The 18,340-nt window shown below is 54.0% G+C and overlaps 6 protein-coding genes across 6 annotated transcripts; 3 read left to right on the top strand and 3 right to left on the bottom strand.

Moving 5' to 3' along the window:
• Positions 1 to 765: 765 nt before the first annotated feature.
• BO70DRAFT_351491 (presequence translocated-associated motor subunit PAM17) lies at positions 766 to 1,534 on the top strand (the record flags this gene model as incomplete). The annotated part of the gene is made up of 2 exons (XM_025541743.1): positions 766 to 1,290; positions 1,358 to 1,534. 2 exons carry the CDS (start codon positions 766 to 768, stop codon positions 1,532 to 1,534), a joined length of 702 nt encoding a protein of 233 aa, XP_025401160.1.
• Positions 1,535 to 3,201: 1,667 nt separating this feature from the next.
• Positions 3,202 to 4,730, top strand: BO70DRAFT_360656 (uncharacterized protein). The gene has a single exon (XM_025542838.1). The coding sequence runs from the start codon at positions 3,299 to 3,301 to the stop codon at positions 4,610 to 4,612; it is 1,314 nt and encodes a 437-aa protein (XP_025401159.1). The 5' UTR covers positions 3,202 to 3,298; the 3' UTR covers positions 4,613 to 4,730.
• A 125-nt stretch (positions 4,731 to 4,855) lies between these two features.
• Positions 4,856 to 5,531, bottom strand: BO70DRAFT_213895 (uncharacterized protein). The gene has a single exon (XM_025538666.1). The coding sequence runs from the start codon at positions 5,413 to 5,415 to the stop codon at positions 4,996 to 4,998; it is 420 nt and encodes a 139-aa protein (XP_025401158.1). The 5' UTR covers positions 5,416 to 5,531; the 3' UTR covers positions 4,856 to 4,995.
• BO70DRAFT_360654 (DUF3602 domain-containing protein) lies at positions 5,231 to 6,435 on the top strand. Its single transcript, XM_025542837.1, has 3 exons — positions 5,231 to 5,544; positions 5,637 to 5,846; positions 5,930 to 6,435. Exons 1-3 carry the CDS (start codon positions 5,502 to 5,504, stop codon positions 6,151 to 6,153), a joined length of 477 nt encoding a protein of 158 aa, XP_025401157.1. The 5' UTR covers positions 5,231 to 5,501; the 3' UTR covers positions 6,154 to 6,435.
• Positions 6,436 to 7,469: 1,034 nt separating this feature from the next.
• BO70DRAFT_213846 (uncharacterized protein) lies at positions 7,470 to 9,578 on the bottom strand. The gene is made up of 2 exons (XM_025538665.1): positions 9,261 to 9,578; positions 7,470 to 8,824 (listed from the first exon to the last, which is right to left on the bottom strand). Exons 1-2 carry the CDS (start codon positions 9,330 to 9,332, stop codon positions 7,688 to 7,690), a joined length of 1,209 nt encoding a protein of 402 aa, XP_025401156.1. The 5' UTR covers positions 9,333 to 9,578; the 3' UTR covers positions 7,470 to 7,687.
• Positions 9,579 to 13,130: 3,552 nt separating this feature from the next.
• Positions 13,131 to 15,266, bottom strand: BO70DRAFT_333576 (DUF1793-domain-containing protein; the record flags this gene model as incomplete). The annotated part of the gene is made up of 2 exons (XM_025540982.1): positions 13,131 to 15,077; positions 15,143 to 15,266. The coding sequence occupies 2 exons, from the start codon at positions 15,264 to 15,266 to the stop codon at positions 13,138 to 13,140; spliced, it is 2,064 nt and encodes a 687-aa protein (XP_025401155.1). The 3' UTR covers positions 13,131 to 13,137.
• Positions 15,267 to 18,340: the final 3,074 nt, after the last annotated feature.

Below are 18,340 nucleotides of genomic sequence, written 5' to 3'. Positions count from 1 at the left end.
CTGCATCAACCGGGCTGACTACGCTTGAGCTCGGGAGACGTATCAGGCAATCGGGGAGTACGGTGATTGTAGCAAGCAGAGATAACACGGGAAGGTGATGGAAGTGCCAGGGGAGTGTGGGATTCCGGGAGAAAGGGTGCTGGTTTTGGAAAGCCCGGGGTAGGGGGGGGGGGGGGAACTTATTGAGGATGCAATGGAGTGGGAGAGGGTGACAAGTTGGGAAAAATTGGAATAGAGCATGATCTGTGTGCTATATTCGAGTGGGATGACAGGGATGCCAAAGGGAGTGAGTGAGTCTTCTTGTAGTGGAGACGATCCTGTCCAGTGGGTTTTGAGTGAGTCTTGGAGGGGCAGAAGGACCGTGTTGTATTGAAAACTGGCGCATTTGCCAACAGCGCATATTGCGGGGTGTCAGGGGTATAAACAAACCTAGTATATAGATAGATCGGAAGAAGGTCGGTGCACGATAAACATGCTTGAAACAACATTTCCTGAGTGATGTAGGTACGCCGTGCGGAGTACAGCCAAAATAAGTAAGGATAGGACTACGGAGTACTCCGTAGTAGTAGATAGATGGTAGTACGGAGTACTAGTACTAGTAGTTGTTACTAGCTGTGACCTCACTCGGCCCATTGCTTACATAACCTACGCAGCTTCACCCGCTGAGCTCGGGCAAATCCGCCCATCATCACCACAGCACCTGCTACCTGCATCCATCTGCCATTAATCAAGCACACCGTCTCAACCAGCAGGATGCGGATAACCATGCTTAGCGGACGCGTTGCCCCAACGGCTCTGGGCCCCTTCACCCACTCCAGCAGTTGCACCACCCCATTGTACCATGCGATCTCTCAGGCCCGGAATGCAAGCACATCCACGCTCCGAGGCCACGGCCAACGCAGCGCCCATGCCCTGAAGGCCACGGCCGTCCGCACGCAGACCCCGCTTCCCTCCTCTCCGATCCTTCGACGTGCGAACTCGACCGCCGCTGGTACCACCGAGTCCGTCAAGCTGGACTGGAACTCGTTCTTCAAACTCCGCGCCAGCCGCCGGCGATACACGCTTGCTTCGTCGATCGTGACTTCGATGGCTAGCACGGTCGTGGGTGTGCAGATTCTCTCAACCCAGGATCTGGAGTCTCTCGGGGCCCAGGTCATGGGTCTGGATCCGTTCGTCGTTCTGGGTATGGCGACGGCGGCCTGCGGTGCCGTGGGCTGGCTCATCGGACCGTTCGTTGGGAACGCCGTATGGGGGTTGGCGTACCGGAGATATAAACCGTCTGTTATGGTGGTAAGTCCGTTCCTTCTGGGCTGTGCTGTTGTTGAGAGAGATGCCGTGGATACTTATAGTGGTGCAGAAAGAGAAGGAGTTCTTCGACCGCATCAGACGATTCCGCGTCGACCCGTCATCCAACTCGATCGCGAACCCGGTCCCCGATTACTATGGCGAGAAGATCGGCAGCGTTCAAGGATACCGGCAATGGCTGAAGGACCAGAGAGCCTATAACCGCAAGAGACGTCATTTCATTGTTTAATTTGCCTGGTTTTCTTGCGTTGTGATGCCTTCGTGTGGGCCTTTCTTCTTTCCCGGCATTATACTACAGTCGTGTTGTCCTGCTTGCTTGTACGAATATCTCATATCGGTGAGCGATTTAAAATGAATCTGATTTGATGGACTATACTGCTCTTGCCGAGGTATATCTTTTTGTGGTGGTTATGGCCCTCGAAACTACAGGGCAGATGCCCATAACCTACTTGGCCTATCATCTAAACTCCTTCACAAGTTTAATCGTCTTTTCTATGCTTACCTTCGACCACCAGAGATGATTCAAAGGGCCATGCTTGTCCGCCGCTGGCAGGGTTGGCCACGGATGTTTTCTCGGGCGGATGGCGGTATACCAACTGTCTGTCACGATAGTGCCCTCCCCGCAGTAAAATCCGATATGAAGGCCTGCTCCGGTGCAGGAGGTCTCCCCACTATCAATGAACGCATTGTGGTTTTTTAGAGGCAGCTAATATGAAGATTATTATGCGGGTTGTGGTGTTAGTTCCGGGCGGTGGGCGGGTTCAATGTGCTTTGTGAGTTAGAATCTGTACTGATAACTCCGCAGAAAGTGGCCGCACATCTGCCTAGACATGCTATTTACCTCCAGGCTCCCTCTCCTCTTCTTTTTTTCCTCCGGACTAGGTATTGATCTCTTGGAAGCCTCCATACTCACCCACATCGGAACTGGTTAATACGGAGTATTACACAGTATATTATTCATGAATGTCATTATTGATTATCCGGGCTCCTCGGATCTATATTTAGCCGTTCAAGGGACTGGGCCCGTTTTCTTGCTGATGCATGTTGCAGATGCCAGAAATACAACCCGTCTCCCGCTTTCTACTATACTTGCGCATGATCATTTTCAGGAGGACTGCTGGCCCGCGGGACGGGGCCTGAGGGAGGCCCCATCGCGTCCAAGTCGGATCCAGGGCATTATGTAGATATTACTACGGACTACTCCGTACTGAAATAGATATCGAAATAGATATCGACATAGTATGTATTTACCACTCCCGACCAATTCTTATGTAGTAGACTACTTACTAGTAATGAAGTAGTAAGAAGTAAGAACCATGGAGACGGACGGTTTGGAGTTAAGCTTTTCTGGGCGGCTTGGATGAGTGGCTAGTGATACTTGGCTCTGCATCAAAAGGAATCTTTGAGACAGAAGGTGCTATTATTATCCGTCTGATTTCCATGGGTTTCTTCTAGTCCTATCTTCATCCGCCTCCCGCATTCCGCCTTCCACCTTCCACCTTCCGCCTAGTTCCTCCCAAGCCCGTGTTGCCTCTTGATGGTGATCCGTCAACAGTCTGGTTTGTTTGCAGCCTGAATTGTTTCAAGTTTTCAGCCCTGGTTCCCCCCCTACCGACCATGCTGTACTAGTCCTAGTAGCGGTGGGTCGCGACCACACGACGAGGAAAGACTAAACCCCACTAAGCGATGCATCGACAGACCCTGACGGTCAGACGCTGCGCATCGTCGCCATCTGGGCGCTGGACTCGGAACAGACAGGCCTAGACAGACTGAGTCTGGATGGTAATAACAATCGCGATGGCACTAACACTAGTCGATGCCTGCTAGTCATAAGTAGTCGGGCCATAAGTACGGTGCTTATCTATTCTATCTTCTCTTTCCCTCCCTCCCTCCCTTCCTCCCTCCACCCTCTCATCTTCTTGTCTTCCTTCCTCTTTCCTCCCCCCGTCCCGGGTTTGTCTCTTTACCTCCGCATTCCCCCACTATGTGACCGATGGCTCTCTACCACTATAACAGGAAGCAGAGACTGCTTTTGGCCTCGTTCGCCCTTCTCTTTCTCCTTCTGCTGGGCCTCTGCCACTTCTGGTCCGCCCGCGACCCGGGCTCGTACTTCTTCCAGCCCAACGAAGGCTATCGCCCGGAGTACAGCGTGCAACGCATCCACGAGTCCCTGGAGTGGCTGTCGGCCTTCAATCAGTCCGGCTCTAGCGCCAGCTCCCACGCAACCCCCGGTATCTCCCCGCCGCGAGCAAAGACCGCCTGCGTCGGCATCGTCACCGTTAAGCGTCCGCTCCAGCAAGACCTCGACACCACCGTGGGCTCGATTCTGGACACCCTGACGCCGGACCAGCGCGCCGCCCTGACGGTGCAGGTGCTCTTCGCTCTCAGCGACCCCAGCGCCCATCCGGACTACAACCAAACATGGGTCAACAACGTGGTGGATCGCGTGCTCACCTACGATGACCTGGCCGACGCGCCCGGGTGGATCATTCTCAACCTGGAAAAGAAGAAGAACATCAAGAAGAAATCCCTGATTGACTACCGCCTGGGTCTGCAGGCTTGTTACGACATGACAGATGCGCCCTGGATCATCATGCTGGAGGACGACGTTGTGGCCCAGCGCAACTGGTACGAGCACACCATGCGCAGCGTCCAGCAGATCGAGGAATGGCGTCGGCATGACGCCATCAAGGATTGGCTGTATGTGCGTCTCTTCTACACGGAGAAGTTCCTCGGCTGGAACTCCGAGAACTGGCCCGTCTACCTGGCGTGGAGTGTGCTGGTTGTCTCGGTCTGCGCCAGCGCGGGCATCTACGTCCGCCGCGCCGCCCGTCCCGCACAGGGCGTCCTCACCAACCCATTTCTGCTCGTGCTGTGCGGTATCTGTGTCCCGCTGCTGATTGGGCTGTTCTTCCTCGCGGGCCGTCTCACCTGGTTCCCGCTGCAGGATGGTATTCACGTCATGAACGCGCATGGGTGTTGCTCCCAGGCTCTGCTGTTTAATCGAGAGAATGTCCCCGCTCTCCTGGAGTACCTCGAGTACATGGAAGACGTGGTTCCGACCAAGGCGGTGGACAGCGTGATCGAGATGCTGGCGGCACGGGCGGACTTGGACCGGTTGGCCATCTCGCCATCCCAGATGCAGCATGTCGGGGCGGCGTCGTACAAGGAGAAGAAGAAGTCGTGGAAATGGGAGGGGCCGTATCGGGTGAAGGGAGCGCATGGGGTGTGGAGTATGGGGTTTGAGAAGGCATATAGGGGGGAATCAACGGGCCATGGAAGGCTTGACCTGGACGGTGCTGTATAGGATTTGTCCGTCATCCGAAGTGGAGCGGCTTCTATGCCTCCTCGGGGGATATGCTCCTGTCACCAGGGTCTGGATCGGGAATTGTACGACGTTCTTTAAGCGGAAGTGGCAGGAATAATGGACGGTAATGAAACATGTGCGCATGACTTGTTAATGGGATTATGGGCTCGACGGTGTATATAATAATGGCATGCATTGATTGCTTTCAGCGTGATTCTTGACTCCGACAGAAACATGGAGTGTGAGTTGAGTTGTATTCATCTTATTGGAGCCATACTCTATATCATACTATTCTATAAAGCCATGGTAACCACACACGAAGCCAAGCCCCAGGCCCCCCAATCAACTACCCTTACAAGTTCTACTACGATGCACTTGAAGCATTATTCCATTCTGTCTTCTCGTCTCCTAAGAGAAAGACAACTCCAATATGATACCCCTCCCCCCCCACCAAGCAAGAAAAAAGGGGAAAGGCAGGTGATCGGCATGACCTCCGACATGACCCGAAACTGGTGATTACTGTATGTGTAGCTGGGAGGGGAGAGTGTGTCTGCCAGGAGAATACAGTAGACCGAGAGGCTGATAGCACGCGACTTACACGGAGTAAAGGGCTCGGCTGTGAGGTAAGAGAAAACGTGCTGCTCGCCAGGGACGTCATTTGATCCGAGCTGGTCTTGGCCGCCGACGGGTCGCAATCGTCTTTTCTTCTTCCACTTCTTCGCCACCGTCAAACGTTGTTGACTCGAGGTCGTCATCGTGAACACAATCTTTTTTTCCTTCCACCTCTTCTTCAGCCGTCGCATCCCCCTTCACCCTTTTACGCTTCCTCCACGATCGCACTCCCACCACCGCCACTGCACCTCTTCAACCTCAACGCACCCAACCCACCATGGGCGGAGCCAGAAACATCTCCCACGGCCGCGGCGGCGCAGGTACATGCCCCCCCCCCCTCTCCCCTCCCCTGTTCAACCACTACCACGACCCCCCCTCATAAGAACATTCCACCTAACGCAACCCTTCCCAGGCAACATCTTCTCCACCAACGACAAATCCCACACCACTCCTAAAGACCTCGTCACCCCGACCATCAAACAAGACATCTTCACCACCGGTCGCGGCGGCTCCGGAAACATGATGCACAATGACCCGCAACACCCAGAACTGGCCCGAGAATCCCAGGACGTGGACTCACCCCCGCTGCGCGTCGAAGAAGCGCCCCATTTCACAGGGCGAGGTATGTTTTCCTCCCCTCCTCTCTCCCTCCCCCTTCTGCATGAAGAACCGGGCAATGGAGCTGATGCTTGTGACTTAATCCAGGCGGCGCCGCAAACGCATACATCCCCACCATCGAAGAAGAGAAACGCGTGCGCGAACAGGAAGAGGCGAACCTGCGACGGGTGCGCACGCAATCGAAGGATCGGAGGAAGGATGGGAATGGGGAGGGTGAGGGCGAGGCTGCGGATGAAACCGCCAGTCGTGGTGCTGCGACTGCTGGTGGAGGCGGCGGCGGCGGCGGCGAGGAGAGAAACCCGACCAGTTGACTAGCACACGTTTGGAGTTGAGGATAAGTCGGGTCGACCTGTCGGTATTTCCTGTCTGTCTGTCAGTTGACTCGCCGACGGGTTGTATTGCTGGGTTAGGGAGGTATCTTCGTGGCAGGCCGAGTTTTAACTCTCCCCTGACACTATGGATCACCCATATACCTACCTACCTACACCTCGATACCGACCTTGGACTCTTCTCCAAACATGTGTTGTTCACTTTCATCCTCGCGAGAGGATCATCTTTTTGGCTGGCGGGTCGGGTGCTCCCCCCCCCCCCCTCTCTCTCTTCATCCGTCTGTCCGCCAACTGATCGCTTGATCAATCAATCAATCAACCAATCAAGAGGTCATGCAGATTGTATCGCCTGATACGATGTGGCAGACAGTGTGCCGCGGGCGGTCCTGGACGTTGCCTTCCCTTTATACCCACCCACTCCCATTCATCATCTACACCGCTGTGTGACAAAGCCTGATTGAGGGCTCTTGTTGCAGACAAACAGCGGATTGCATTTCCATGTCTTTCCTTGTGTCTTTCTTGTGCGTGGGGTCTTTTGTGTGTTTGTGTGTTTGTGTGTGTGTTTGTTTGTTTGTTGCTATCGGCTGCTGTTATGAATACCCATGTAAAAGTCGGTAGGTGTGTGAGAAGGTGAGAAGGATACCCGGCTTTGGTTTCACTTGTTGGTTTGTGATTTGATTGATACCTTTCTGTGATGGCTGTCGTGGGTTCACCTTATATAAACTCTTAATGTTTCCTGTGAGATAGGGCGTGGCGTGGCGTGGTGGCCGATGTCTGCTTTTTGTATGCGGCCTTGCGATGACACTAATTACGATGGCTCCAATGAGCGTGCAGAGGCTTATCTATGCATCAGCTACTTTGTACATTCATACTTGAAGTACTAAGTATAGTTACTATTTTGCTTTTTCCTATGTTTACGAAACTGCTGGTTACTTCTGTATTCCATCGGTAGTTCATAGCTTGTTCTGTAGATCATAGGTATTGGTACTGGAATGGGATCGCTAAGATATCTATTGTTCGTCATGCACACAGCGTCATGTTCTGTATGTAGCACACCCCGGCTACCCATTGTTCGAGTCATCCGTCCGTCAGATGTCCAGCACCCGTGGCTGTCGGATTGGCATTGGATGATTAATTAGACAGTGTGACCGATGCTTGCTCCCTCCCGGTCCGTCGATTAACTCGCCGTGTTCTTTGTATCTAGCCCCAGCACTCGTCCCGGTCGGCCTGTTCAAATGGCAGAACTGTAAGGTCTCCTAGCAGCCGATCGCTAGGCTCCTGGTCCGGAGAATTGAGTGTGAGAAGTCACCGGCTGATAGCGGTGACCGTCGGACTGTTGTGGGAACTTGGGCCATGGCAGCGTCCGCGTTGTACTTGTTTCAAGTACGGTTCCCGTGGACCGTATAAGCCGCGTTCCCAACGCGCCCGGTGGAATGTGTGGATGGTGCGAAACCCCGTGCCCCGAAATAAGAAAGGTAGATGTGTAGTAATAGTTATCATCGGCCCCTGGGCCGCTTCAAATCGGAGGAACGTAACAGCCCGTCGCGTCCACCACCCAGCTGATCGAGTCGCGCCAGTCGGCACCGAGATGCTGGCCGATCTCCCGGATCAGTCGCGCCCCCCACTCGCCCATCCACCAATGTCCGCGCAGCGAGTGGATGATCACCGCGTAATGAGCCAAAATCACCAGCGCAAATTGCTGCCTCGCCCGGAGCAGGTCCAAATATCGAGGGGGGATTTGAAAAATCCACTGAAATGCGATGATCATCGTTTCTCCGCCCCGCGCGAGCTTGTCCAGCGAGTATCCCAGATACCGGATGGTTGTGTCGTACGTGTCCTTCTCATGGGCGGCATCGCGGCCGGCAAGTGTGGCATTCATCCGCGACAGCGACATGATCGCCAGTCGCGACGTGTCGGGCATCTTAGGCTGGGAATTGTCGTACTCCAGGAGCGGGCTGAATTCGCCATCGGCTACCGATTCAATGATTTCTCCCTGCACGTCCACCGACCCGCGCGTGAACCGGAATATCTCGAAAAGTTCGTCCAACACCCCGGCGGGCGGGGTGGCCGTGCGTGCCGCGGTGATGGGCAGGGCAAATGAGAAGACAACCATTATACTCGAGAGGGCGAAGGCGGCGTTGCAGTTGGATCGGTCCAGGCTCCCCGTGACCTTGCTCAAACCGGCCACGGCCTGAGATTGGTGTGTCTGGGCGGTCCGGATGTAGTCGTCCTTCGTTGGGCCGGGAGGGCTGCTGAAAGCCAGGTGCAGGGCGGAGAGGGCCAGGATGCCGTGCATCAGGAATGGGTGGCGCATGGCCTCCCGCGGGACGACGCCCTGCCAGATGCCCTCGACCAGGCTGTTCCGAGAGACGGACCGGTAGGTGGTGGTGCACCATTGCATCATCAACTCCAAGTCCTGGATATTGAGTTCCCCCACGGGTGTCTTGGGCATGACGGTGTCCATGACGACCCGATACTCAGTGAAGATGCGGGGGTTCACGTGGGAGGGCGAGGCCGTTCGGGACGGGGGGATGGTCGGGGTAGTGGAGCGAGACTTGACCCGGGGCCAGACCAGCGAGGTGGATGAGGAGAGGTATTGGCATATTATGTTATCACTGGTGCAATGGGAGCACTGGGGGTGCTCCTGCGGACACTGCATCCCAGGCCAATCAGTATTAGATAGGTATAGGGAAAATGCAGGACTGCCAGTGGGAACGGAAAAGAGGGGATGGGGAAATGCAGCAGGCAGTCAATCAAGCAGGGCACATAGACCAGTGGGGTATCAGGACAGGTATGAGCACCACCACTACTAGTTCCTAATTCGAGTTGATGCAAGGTTGGGAGGGACATCCGGGGGGGGGAGGGGGAGGAGGGGAGGGAGGATCACTGCATGGCCAGGGATTCAGGCACCCAGGCATCCAGGGATCCAGGGAGATAGGAAAGTAAGTAGAAACGAGAAAGTCGCAACAAGAAGGGCGGAGGTTGGGAAGATGATTGATAATAATGGGGGGAAAATTAAACCCATTTAGTAGATCGGAGTCCTTGAGCTGCGCCGAGGCCAGCTAATCCCCAAAAGGGCAGGAACCTACCTTGATTCGCCGGTTCCTGCACTCAAAACAGCCATTCCGCGCCGGGGCTCTGTAGGTGCGCCGTGCAGGCATCGCAGGGACACTTCGTCGCTTGGTGAAGAGGGATGCAGGGCGAGGAGGAGAGGAGGAGAGGAGAGGAGAGGAGGGGGAAAGAAGCACAGGGAAGAGAGAGCGAGAGGGAAAGAGCGAGAGCGGAAGAGAGAGGTTGACCTCGATCACTGGATCAAAGGATTGATCAACGGGGCGCGGCGCGCAAGGTGGGAGGAGGAGAGGACAATTATGGTAAGTAGGCAAGTGTGTTTCATGGGCGAGCCGCCGGGGGCATTCTGCTGCTGCTACTACTGCTGCTGCTGCTGCTGCACAACTTCAATCTCGACCCCTCCGGTTGAGTCGAGAACGGCGAGGGCGTGGGTGCTGGCGTCTGGGATTTATTTAATATGGGCGACGGGAGGGGGGGACCGATTAAATTATTCCAGATTCATAATTCTTGTCACGACGACGGAGCATTAGATGTTCACTCACCACCTAAGTAAGTACGGAGTAGTACTACGAACCAACTAGCACCTACGGTAGTCTCCCTAACGATAGATCGTTGCGCGTGGTGGGTCGCCCGCCCATCCATCCATTGCACGGAGTAGGCAAGTGGAAAGTGGATGGAAGCCCTCGATTTGGTCCAGCTGGGCAAGCCGAACGAAACCAGTAAATGCGTCGTGCAGCCCCCTCATCCCTCCCTCCCTCACTCTCTCCCTCCCTCCCCTCCTCTCTCGCCCCCCCCAATAAGTAAAGTAGTACGGAGTACAGAAAGACATGATGCATCATGCGGTGATTGGCACTGGTTGTGTTGCCCCGTCCGGCTATCGAACCCTGGATCACCCGTGGTGCCGTTGGCAGGATGATCTGTTGTGCCAGCAGAGAAGTCCAGAAGTCCATCTCCGTCCATCTCTGTCCCTCTTTCTAGTTTCTGTCCATCCGCGCTCCCCCATCCTTGACATGCCCCACTCGGCCTGCGACCGAATTACCCAATCAGGCCGGGTCCGCACCCCCTGAGGCGGGCACTACTGACTTTCCCGTGCCTACGTACTAGGTAAGTAAGTACCTAGATAGTACTTACCTGAATAGATAGTAGATCGATACCATCTGTTCCGTACTAGGTATACGTACCTCTTCACATCAATTATTATCATTATTATATTATTCCACAGCGTGCAGTAGATCTCCAAAAAAAAATCTTCTCCTCCCCAGATCCTGACTCTGGGAGAACTGTGCGGGAGTCGGGTGCCTCCTCGTCATGCCGTCTTGGGACAAAGTCGGGGCTCCACTCCGTCCACTTGCAGCCCAAACCTAAAAGTCAAATCCCCATCCTCGCGACTGCCCCTTTGCCTATCGCGGACTAGTGCCATGCCGCCATGAACCCTGCTTTTACTGTTCTGGGTAAGTCAGATTCTTGGTTGCCAGATCCGCCCTGATTGGACACCGCCTCTCGCCGCCTTGCCCCAACAGGCATGAGGACGGCCCGACTTCCCTCCCCCGAGGCGCCCTGCCTAAGGCCTGATTCGATGGTTCGTTCGGTCGTTCGTTCTTCTCTCTACCTCATCATCCTCATTGCGACTCGGCTTCCTCCTCCTCGTTCGTTCAGTCTCACCCATCCACGAGGGGCCCTTCTGGACAGCCCCATGGCGTGGTACGATACTTCCTTCCGCCCCGTCCAGACGGCACGCCGGATAATAATAATTAATTTTGTCAACTTGAGCGTTCGTTCTACGTTTCCATGGGTTCGACGACGACTATCACCGTTGAACCAATGGCGGTTGGATGGTCCCCCGCGGGAACCGTCGTCTGTTGCCCGGGCCTGTCATTGCTTCTTCCGCTGGCTTTCGAAGGCCTGATGGAACATGAAGAAACCCAACACCGATCACCCGGTTGCAACAAAGCCTCTCCCGCAGCCTCCCTCCGCAACACACCGGACCCCTGTCAAAGTAGCCTGCAGCGTTGCCCTACCTAGTACGGAGTACTAACACGGAGTAGTCACTCGCTATCGAGCATACTTACATATACATTACAATCGGACTAACATCCCGGCTGTCCCGGCTGGTGCATTGCGATAATTCATCCTGGCGAGGGTCGTGCTCGAGCTTGAGGGAATAATGCGGCGGCCTAGTTCTTGACGGTCGACTACGTGCGTTCTGCTCCGCAGTACGGAGTAGAATCGAGAACATCTACTCTGTATCTACTACTAGTATCTATCTGCAACTCGGCCGCCGGAATATCGATACCGGCCTCGCCGTTGGGTGCCGCTGCCACGATCCAACGCGGCTGGTGGGTCCACCTGACCCTCGCTGGGAGGTCCGATTACCCTAATCTCGGCGGTGGGCCAATCGACTTCCGGAAAAGTCCCCCTTGGCCCAGTTCATCGATCATTCGATTTCAGACCACAGACCTCTCGACAGGATCTTCTAGTGCGATTCTCGATGCATTCAGATGCTGGCTCTAATAGGCAAGAAGTCATCATCCGTCGAGTCCGTGCGATATGAAATCATACCCGCATGCAATCTGCTGATTAGCCGACACGTCAAACCACACCGTACCGGCCAATCCTTTGCACGCGAAACGTCATCGCCATTCCCGACTGGGAAAATGCAGCGCCTGCTGATATGAATGGGCCCTACCGCGTCCCTCGCCTTGTCCTAGACGTGAGATGAATGAACGAGCGGGCCATTGTTCTTTTGACAAACAACCACGTCCTTCGGGGGAAGGAGGTCCGAGTCGGACCATCTTCGAGGCTGTTCGTTGAATCCATGTCATCTCTGCGTACGACACGTATCTTGCGGTGTTAGACAAGGCAGCAATATACCGGAGTCCCCGAAGATTCTGGTAATCCTCAGCACAGATAGCGGGCGTGCAGGATTCTCATCAGCCATGCGCTCTTCTCACACCACTAGTGGGGGCTGAGATGCGCCGAGCCGAGAAACGGCAAAATGTGTACGACACCAGGGATGGAACCGTTGCTATCCCAACTAATACGACCTACACTGCAGGGTGATGATGCAGTATCCCGTTCGCAACCCAGATGAGGCTTGGTGAGTGGTTTTATAGACCGCGAACAAAAACTATAGACTATGTAAGAGCAAATACTCCCTAGGAAAGTACAAACATGCCTCTCTGTGCGTGCTGGTAACAGGGCCAATGAGACCCAGGGGGCTCTAAGAGTGACTTTAGCATTGGCTCTTATGGTTATTATTATCTAGAAACCCCTCCTCTTCCAGGGGTGTATCTCTTTAGGTAAGCTAAAATATATATCAACGCAGAGACATTATTTTATGCACTGGAGCTGCAAGCCAAACAGGAAACCTTTAGGACTTGAATTAAAAATAAGAAACGACTAACCTCCATTAAATATCTTCTAGACCTTATCCTATTAGATAAACCCATGTCTTGGTCTAATCTGAATCAGAAAAAAAGAACACCCAAGTCTAGCAGTTTTCCTGAACTCCAGATGTAGATAAATATATTATATATCGATCAATGCTCTTTCCTGTATTCTGTCTTGCACATTAGTGTTGGAATGCCCACCTCATAATCTACACAACGTGTGTTTGCATAGGAATGTCCATAATCCATCATACCATTCTTGACAAGTCTTCCCCAGCTGCACTTCCTGCGTTTACATATACTCTCTCATATTCTGGATGTATAGGGGGGAGGAAATAGATGATATCTAACGGTCGGTCAAAAATAATAGATATGGGATCAATCGACGGCGTCACGGTGTTCATTAAGTTCCGATAAATAGGAGGTTAGGTTATGGGGCTATTCATGTAATCTATTTTCTTATTTACAGAGAATATATTCATTCCGATGGGGGGAAAAAAACAAAAAATCACCCACTGCTCGACCACTGATTCGCCCCCTGCAGAGCCATCAAAGCAAAGTGACTTCCCACAGCAGGTCTGGCCCGGAAAGAGAAGTACTGTCCAGCCACCGGTCCCGCTGCAGTATCAGTCACCCAATAACGGTCTGAAAAGGGGGCGTCGTTAAGCGTGTTCGCAATGTAGGCATGCATATCCGCAATGAACATGTTCCGTGCATCACCGGTGACAGCAGCAGCCACAAAGCCCTGCCAGTTCGTCTGGCCCCAGTCGAGGTCCGCGCCCAGCGCGACCCCTGCCGGTTTGCGCACGGTGGGGTAGAAGGCAGACGTGGCGCTGTAGGCTTCCTCGGGGAAGAGATCGAGGGCGAACAGGACGTCTGCGTAATGGTTGTATACGAGGAACCAGGAGTCCGGTTTCCCGTACTGGATTGTGAAGTAGGCGCCGTTGGGGTCAGTGCCTAGTCGGCCAATGTATAGCGCGTTGGCGATAGATCTGCCGGCGTCGGTGTAGTTTTGTTGTGAGGTCAGGTGGCCGTAGGATGCTAGGCCGCTGGCGGCTTTCATGGCTAGGTTGGTTTGGTTGGCTAACTTGCCGAGCGCGTCGTTGAGAGAGAGTTGGGCTTCTGGGTATTTTCCGTGGGTCGTGAGGTATTGGGCGCATTGCTTTAGGGTGGAGGAGTAGGGAATGGAGATGTCGGTTTTGTTGGTGGCCTGTTCGTAGGCGTAGGTCATGATGAGGATGTTTCCGCTCTCCTCGATGGGCATATCCTCGCCGCTGGGGTCGTGGCCGGTGGCATTGGGGTAGTTGGTGCCGAGATCATGAACGGCGTAAGGCTTGGTATAGGCTGAGTTGGCCATGTACTCAAAGACGGGTCTGAGCAAAAAACGGATATAGTCGGGGTTGAGGATGTAGAAGATCGGAAATGCTGCGTAGATAACATCGACAGTATTGATATTTCCGTCACTGGATATTTCCTTGATAAACGCCCTCACATCCGTCGTATCAAGGGTGTCACTGGGGATCGTGAGCTCAAGCCCCCCATAGACCTGACGGACGGAGAGAGCAAGTATATCGGAGTAGTTGGTACCGTGTGATGACTCTCCGCCCTGTTGGATGAGACCGTCCAGCTTTGTTGCCTCATCCGCTGCATCTGAGTAATCGTCGAGGAAATGGGAGACGGCGCACATGGTGCTGGGATAAATGGCTCGATAGTACCCGGTCTGCGCCTTTCCGAGGTAATTGATGGCTTGCTCGCGCACATGGCCGATGGCGAAAGTGACTGAGGCCTTTCTTCTTACTGTTCCCAAGTCGTGAGCAAATGCGACAACGCCATCAGACGACCAATTTGCGTTCGAGTTGCTGAGGAGTCCGTTCTTGACGAATTGAGACCGAATAGTAGCCAGTGATCCGGAGGCAGAAGAGAGAGCATTTACACTCTGAGCACGGGTGGCGTACACGACTTCGCCCCAGAGAGCTTGGTTCTGGGTATTTTCGGAGAATGTCGCCCCTCTCACAGGGCTCAGGTGAAACAAGGAGGTGGAGTTATTGGTCGAGAACCCCCATGCGGCGTCATCAGGCTGGCCGGTCCAGGATGCATCGATGTCTGAATAGATCTGCACAGAGCTATTCCTGGACACGCTACCGACCGAGACTGTGAGATAGGAGAATGGCAGGGACTGGCGTAAGAGGTTGGTCGGGGAAACGGGCGAGAAGAATTCCAACGTAAAATTCTCAGACCCAGCAGTCAGCATGAAGGTGCTATGCGTCGAGGTAAAGCTACCACCCGTGACGGTAGCAGCCTCAATGCCTTCCAGTCTATCGGAGACGCCGAAAAGACTATATGCTTGGCCATCCACCCGGACAATGACCGACCATGTCAGATTATTTCCATACCAGAACTGGGATGAGCCGGAAGGCAGGTTCGGTGCCAAGTTCCCAGGGAGCCACGCTGTATATTGCGAGTAGTCAGTACGACAGCGGTCTGTATGGTTTAACGCGAGTTTGGAAACGCACTAGACAGGTATGGATTGCGAACAGCAAGTGGATAAGCCGGAGGAAGGAGAGGCGTGAACGACGCAGTCACAACAGTCTGCCAAAGAGCCCATCCCAGAATTCTCCACTGGAGCAGGTACCACATGGTTTGCAAAAGCCAGAGCAGAAGGAGCGAGAGCACCGGTGCTGAAAAAACTGCCGACGCTCACCTGTCGGTCAAACCAAGCCCGACACCATCCTCCATACTCAGGGGGATTAGACATTCAAGTACCCTCCTCTTCCTCACCCTGGCCCGCGCGGAATGCTCCTCGGCCGCATGCTTGTGTTTGGAACGGTGGGTCCAGACCCTTCGTCAGGGATTTCCGGGGTAGAGAGGCGGGAGATGGGCTGAGGCCCAAAAAGATAGACTTGTATCATCACTTTGTCTCCACGGTGGTGTAGATAGTCGTGAAGCAGACCGATCCAGGATCGCTCGAATAAATAACCGCGACCGGCTCGGAGGATTACCTCGATACGGACGCTCTGATTATTCGGGTAGATGGCGATTCGTGGTTCATCCCTCGCATATTTCGGATCGCATCGTTCATCATGTTTCGGGTTCGTTGCGAGCGGAATTGCACCTGCGGACCTAGTAGTAGCAGCAGTAGTAGTACTGATCCTGCATTCACGGAGTCGACCCTCCCTGGATGAATTGCTTTCCGGCGTTGTCTGTGGGGCTTCCAGCCAGCACTGACGGATGGGCCCAGGATCTCGTCCCATGCCATGCGCCCGGCGCGATATCTAACTGGAACGAGAGGTGAAGCAGACCGGGGAGGTTGCTGGATAAGATCGTTCGCTGACAGGTGTTGACATCAAGCGCCAGTGGAGCTTAGATGCTTATCCCAGGGGCCTTTCCTCTTCCGCAACACATCCCTGTTGAGCATGTGGCCATTTGTCCCTTGCCTGCCACTGGTCGAATTGGATGACTGTAACTATGTAGGACATGGCATGATGACATAAAGTGCTACCTACTTAGTTAACTGGTACTTACTGCTAAGTATGCATATTGCATGTATGTAAGTGCATAGCTCTGATAGCTGCAGGGCTGGATAGCGTGGCTCATAGCTTAATTTGTCACTGTGCCTGCGACTTTATTCCCTGTAGTCACTGAGTGTCTGCTAACAATCTCAACCCTCCGAAGTAATGAAATGACTAGATAGAGTAACAATATTAATAATACAAAGTCGCCATGCCATGGCCGCAGCTGTGGATAAATCAACCGTCTTCCAGCTTACCGATCCACCGGCGCCGCACCCGACCGGGCCCAGGGGGGTTCCCATTGGTACGACGGTAGGGGCAGAAGGTGATCATCCGCCTGGACGGAGTGCGATCTTGCCTCGCCACCAATCAGCCCATCCCCCCCCCTGACTTGCGATGTCACTAAAGAACACTAAGAAGTGTGGTCATAGTACTAGTCGACAGGCCTGGTAGATATCTTGTTCCGCAAGGTGGTAGATAGATACTAGATACGTTGATGGATCTCCGTCGCTGAAAACGGTTATTTCTTGATTTGATTCGGAAGTTGGGATCCATTCATTGGATCAATGCAGGATCCATTGCACCGACGGATCCGCGGCCATGGAGTGGATTGGCTGGAACAGGGCTGATGTTCCCCACCTGGCCTTCTGCTGCCAGCTGGTGGTGGCACGGAACTCAGCCGGGGTCAATTGAACTCTGAATCATCTTTCATCCAGAGTTACATTGTCGATGGCGGCAGTGACAGCAGCTGACGACTGCAGAAACTGAAGGAGACTCTTTCTCTCGCTGCCTGCTCTTTGTCATGGGTTCGTGGGATTGCGATTGGTCAAATGACAAATAAGAAATAAGAAATTAATTACGGCTAATACTGGAGGGGAAACTGATCGGAGACACAAAGAAAGCGAAACTGAAAGAGAATAGAAGGGGGAAACAAAGGGAAAACAGCCTCAACTCTAGGTACCGAGGGAGGTACTAGGTAGAAGTAGGTTTCTAGGGACATGATGGTAATACAAACTAGAAGTACAGAGTACGAGAATGAACTCTTTACTTACCCGGTGACTGATGGAGTGAGGACGGGGCGGGAGCACAACAGAACCCGACCGGCTGGGTCGTGAGGTTCCTGCGCCGGGTTGATCGCCTCTTGATCCGTGACGCTTAGTTACAGCCGACCTAGGGACGGCAAGATCAGGCTGTGCCCAACACTGCTGCCCGTGGGATCCCCCCAGCCTAGGTTCCTGGGTCAGAGCATTCTGCAAGCCATTCGATTGATTGATATGCGAATGATACAGAGTATGGGACACTTGAGTCTAGTAAACCACCAGTTGTAGTTTGCGACCGACGAGGCCGTTGTGACGCGCAGCCGGAATAATAATGAGCTCATAAGTTAGTAGTAGCACACAGTAGACAGTTCCCCTCCCACCGGGTTTTGGTCTGGACCTCGACAGCTGCCCGTGACTTTCGCTCCCTCTGCATTCGTCCCCCAATCTGGGATTTTCTGCTTTCCGCACCAACCACTACGACTCTGGAACTATCCACTACCTACCTCTGCCTACCTTACCTTACCTTCCTACCCACTACCACTCTATCTGTCTACCACTCTTCTCTCCTCCCCCCCTCCCTCTCTCTCCCCTCCCCTCTCTTCTCCTCCCCTCTTTTCTCCGTCTCCTCACGGTCATCACTCCCACCACCTCCCTCTTCAGCAAACCCCGCCTTTTCACGGCCTCGCCTCCCACCCCCCTCCCACGCGTCCCCCGTTCGTGTGCTGTCTCGGCTTTGGGTTGGCTTGCAGTTTCACACTCCCGCCATTCGTTCACCACTGCAGGCCCCTGTTCCTGTGCGACCCTCCGGATAAGAGTGGAAGACGTCGGGGAACCCTTGATCTTGCGGACGATCCGTGGAAGGCTCAGTGAATCTCCCGCACTTTGACAGCTCTTCCCTGCGGCTCATCCACTGGTGACTGTCCCCTGTTAGCTTCACGCTGGCATCGCGCATCGCCGTCTGTACGACGTAAGTCTGAGCCTCCTGGATATGCTGCTGCTGCTGCTGCCACGGCCGCCGCAGCTACAACAAATGTGATCATGATCTAACACATGCGTCTGGCAGACTGGGTTTAACCGTCGCGAGCCTCGTTGCTGCTTCGGGTAACTCGCCCCTCCATCCGCCACTCCCTCCAGTTTCTCTTCTCTCGAAGCGATGAGTGCT

The sequence above is a fragment of the Aspergillus heteromorphus genome (genome assembly GCF_003184545.1).
Source record: "Aspergillus heteromorphus CBS 117.55 chromosome Unknown BO70scaffold_7, whole genome shotgun sequence".
NCBI lineage: Eukaryota > Fungi > Ascomycota > Eurotiomycetes > Eurotiales > Aspergillaceae > Aspergillus > Aspergillus heteromorphus.
The sequence above is the reverse complement of the archived record's forward strand: the minus strand, read 5'-3'. Positions and strand labels throughout refer to the sequence as shown.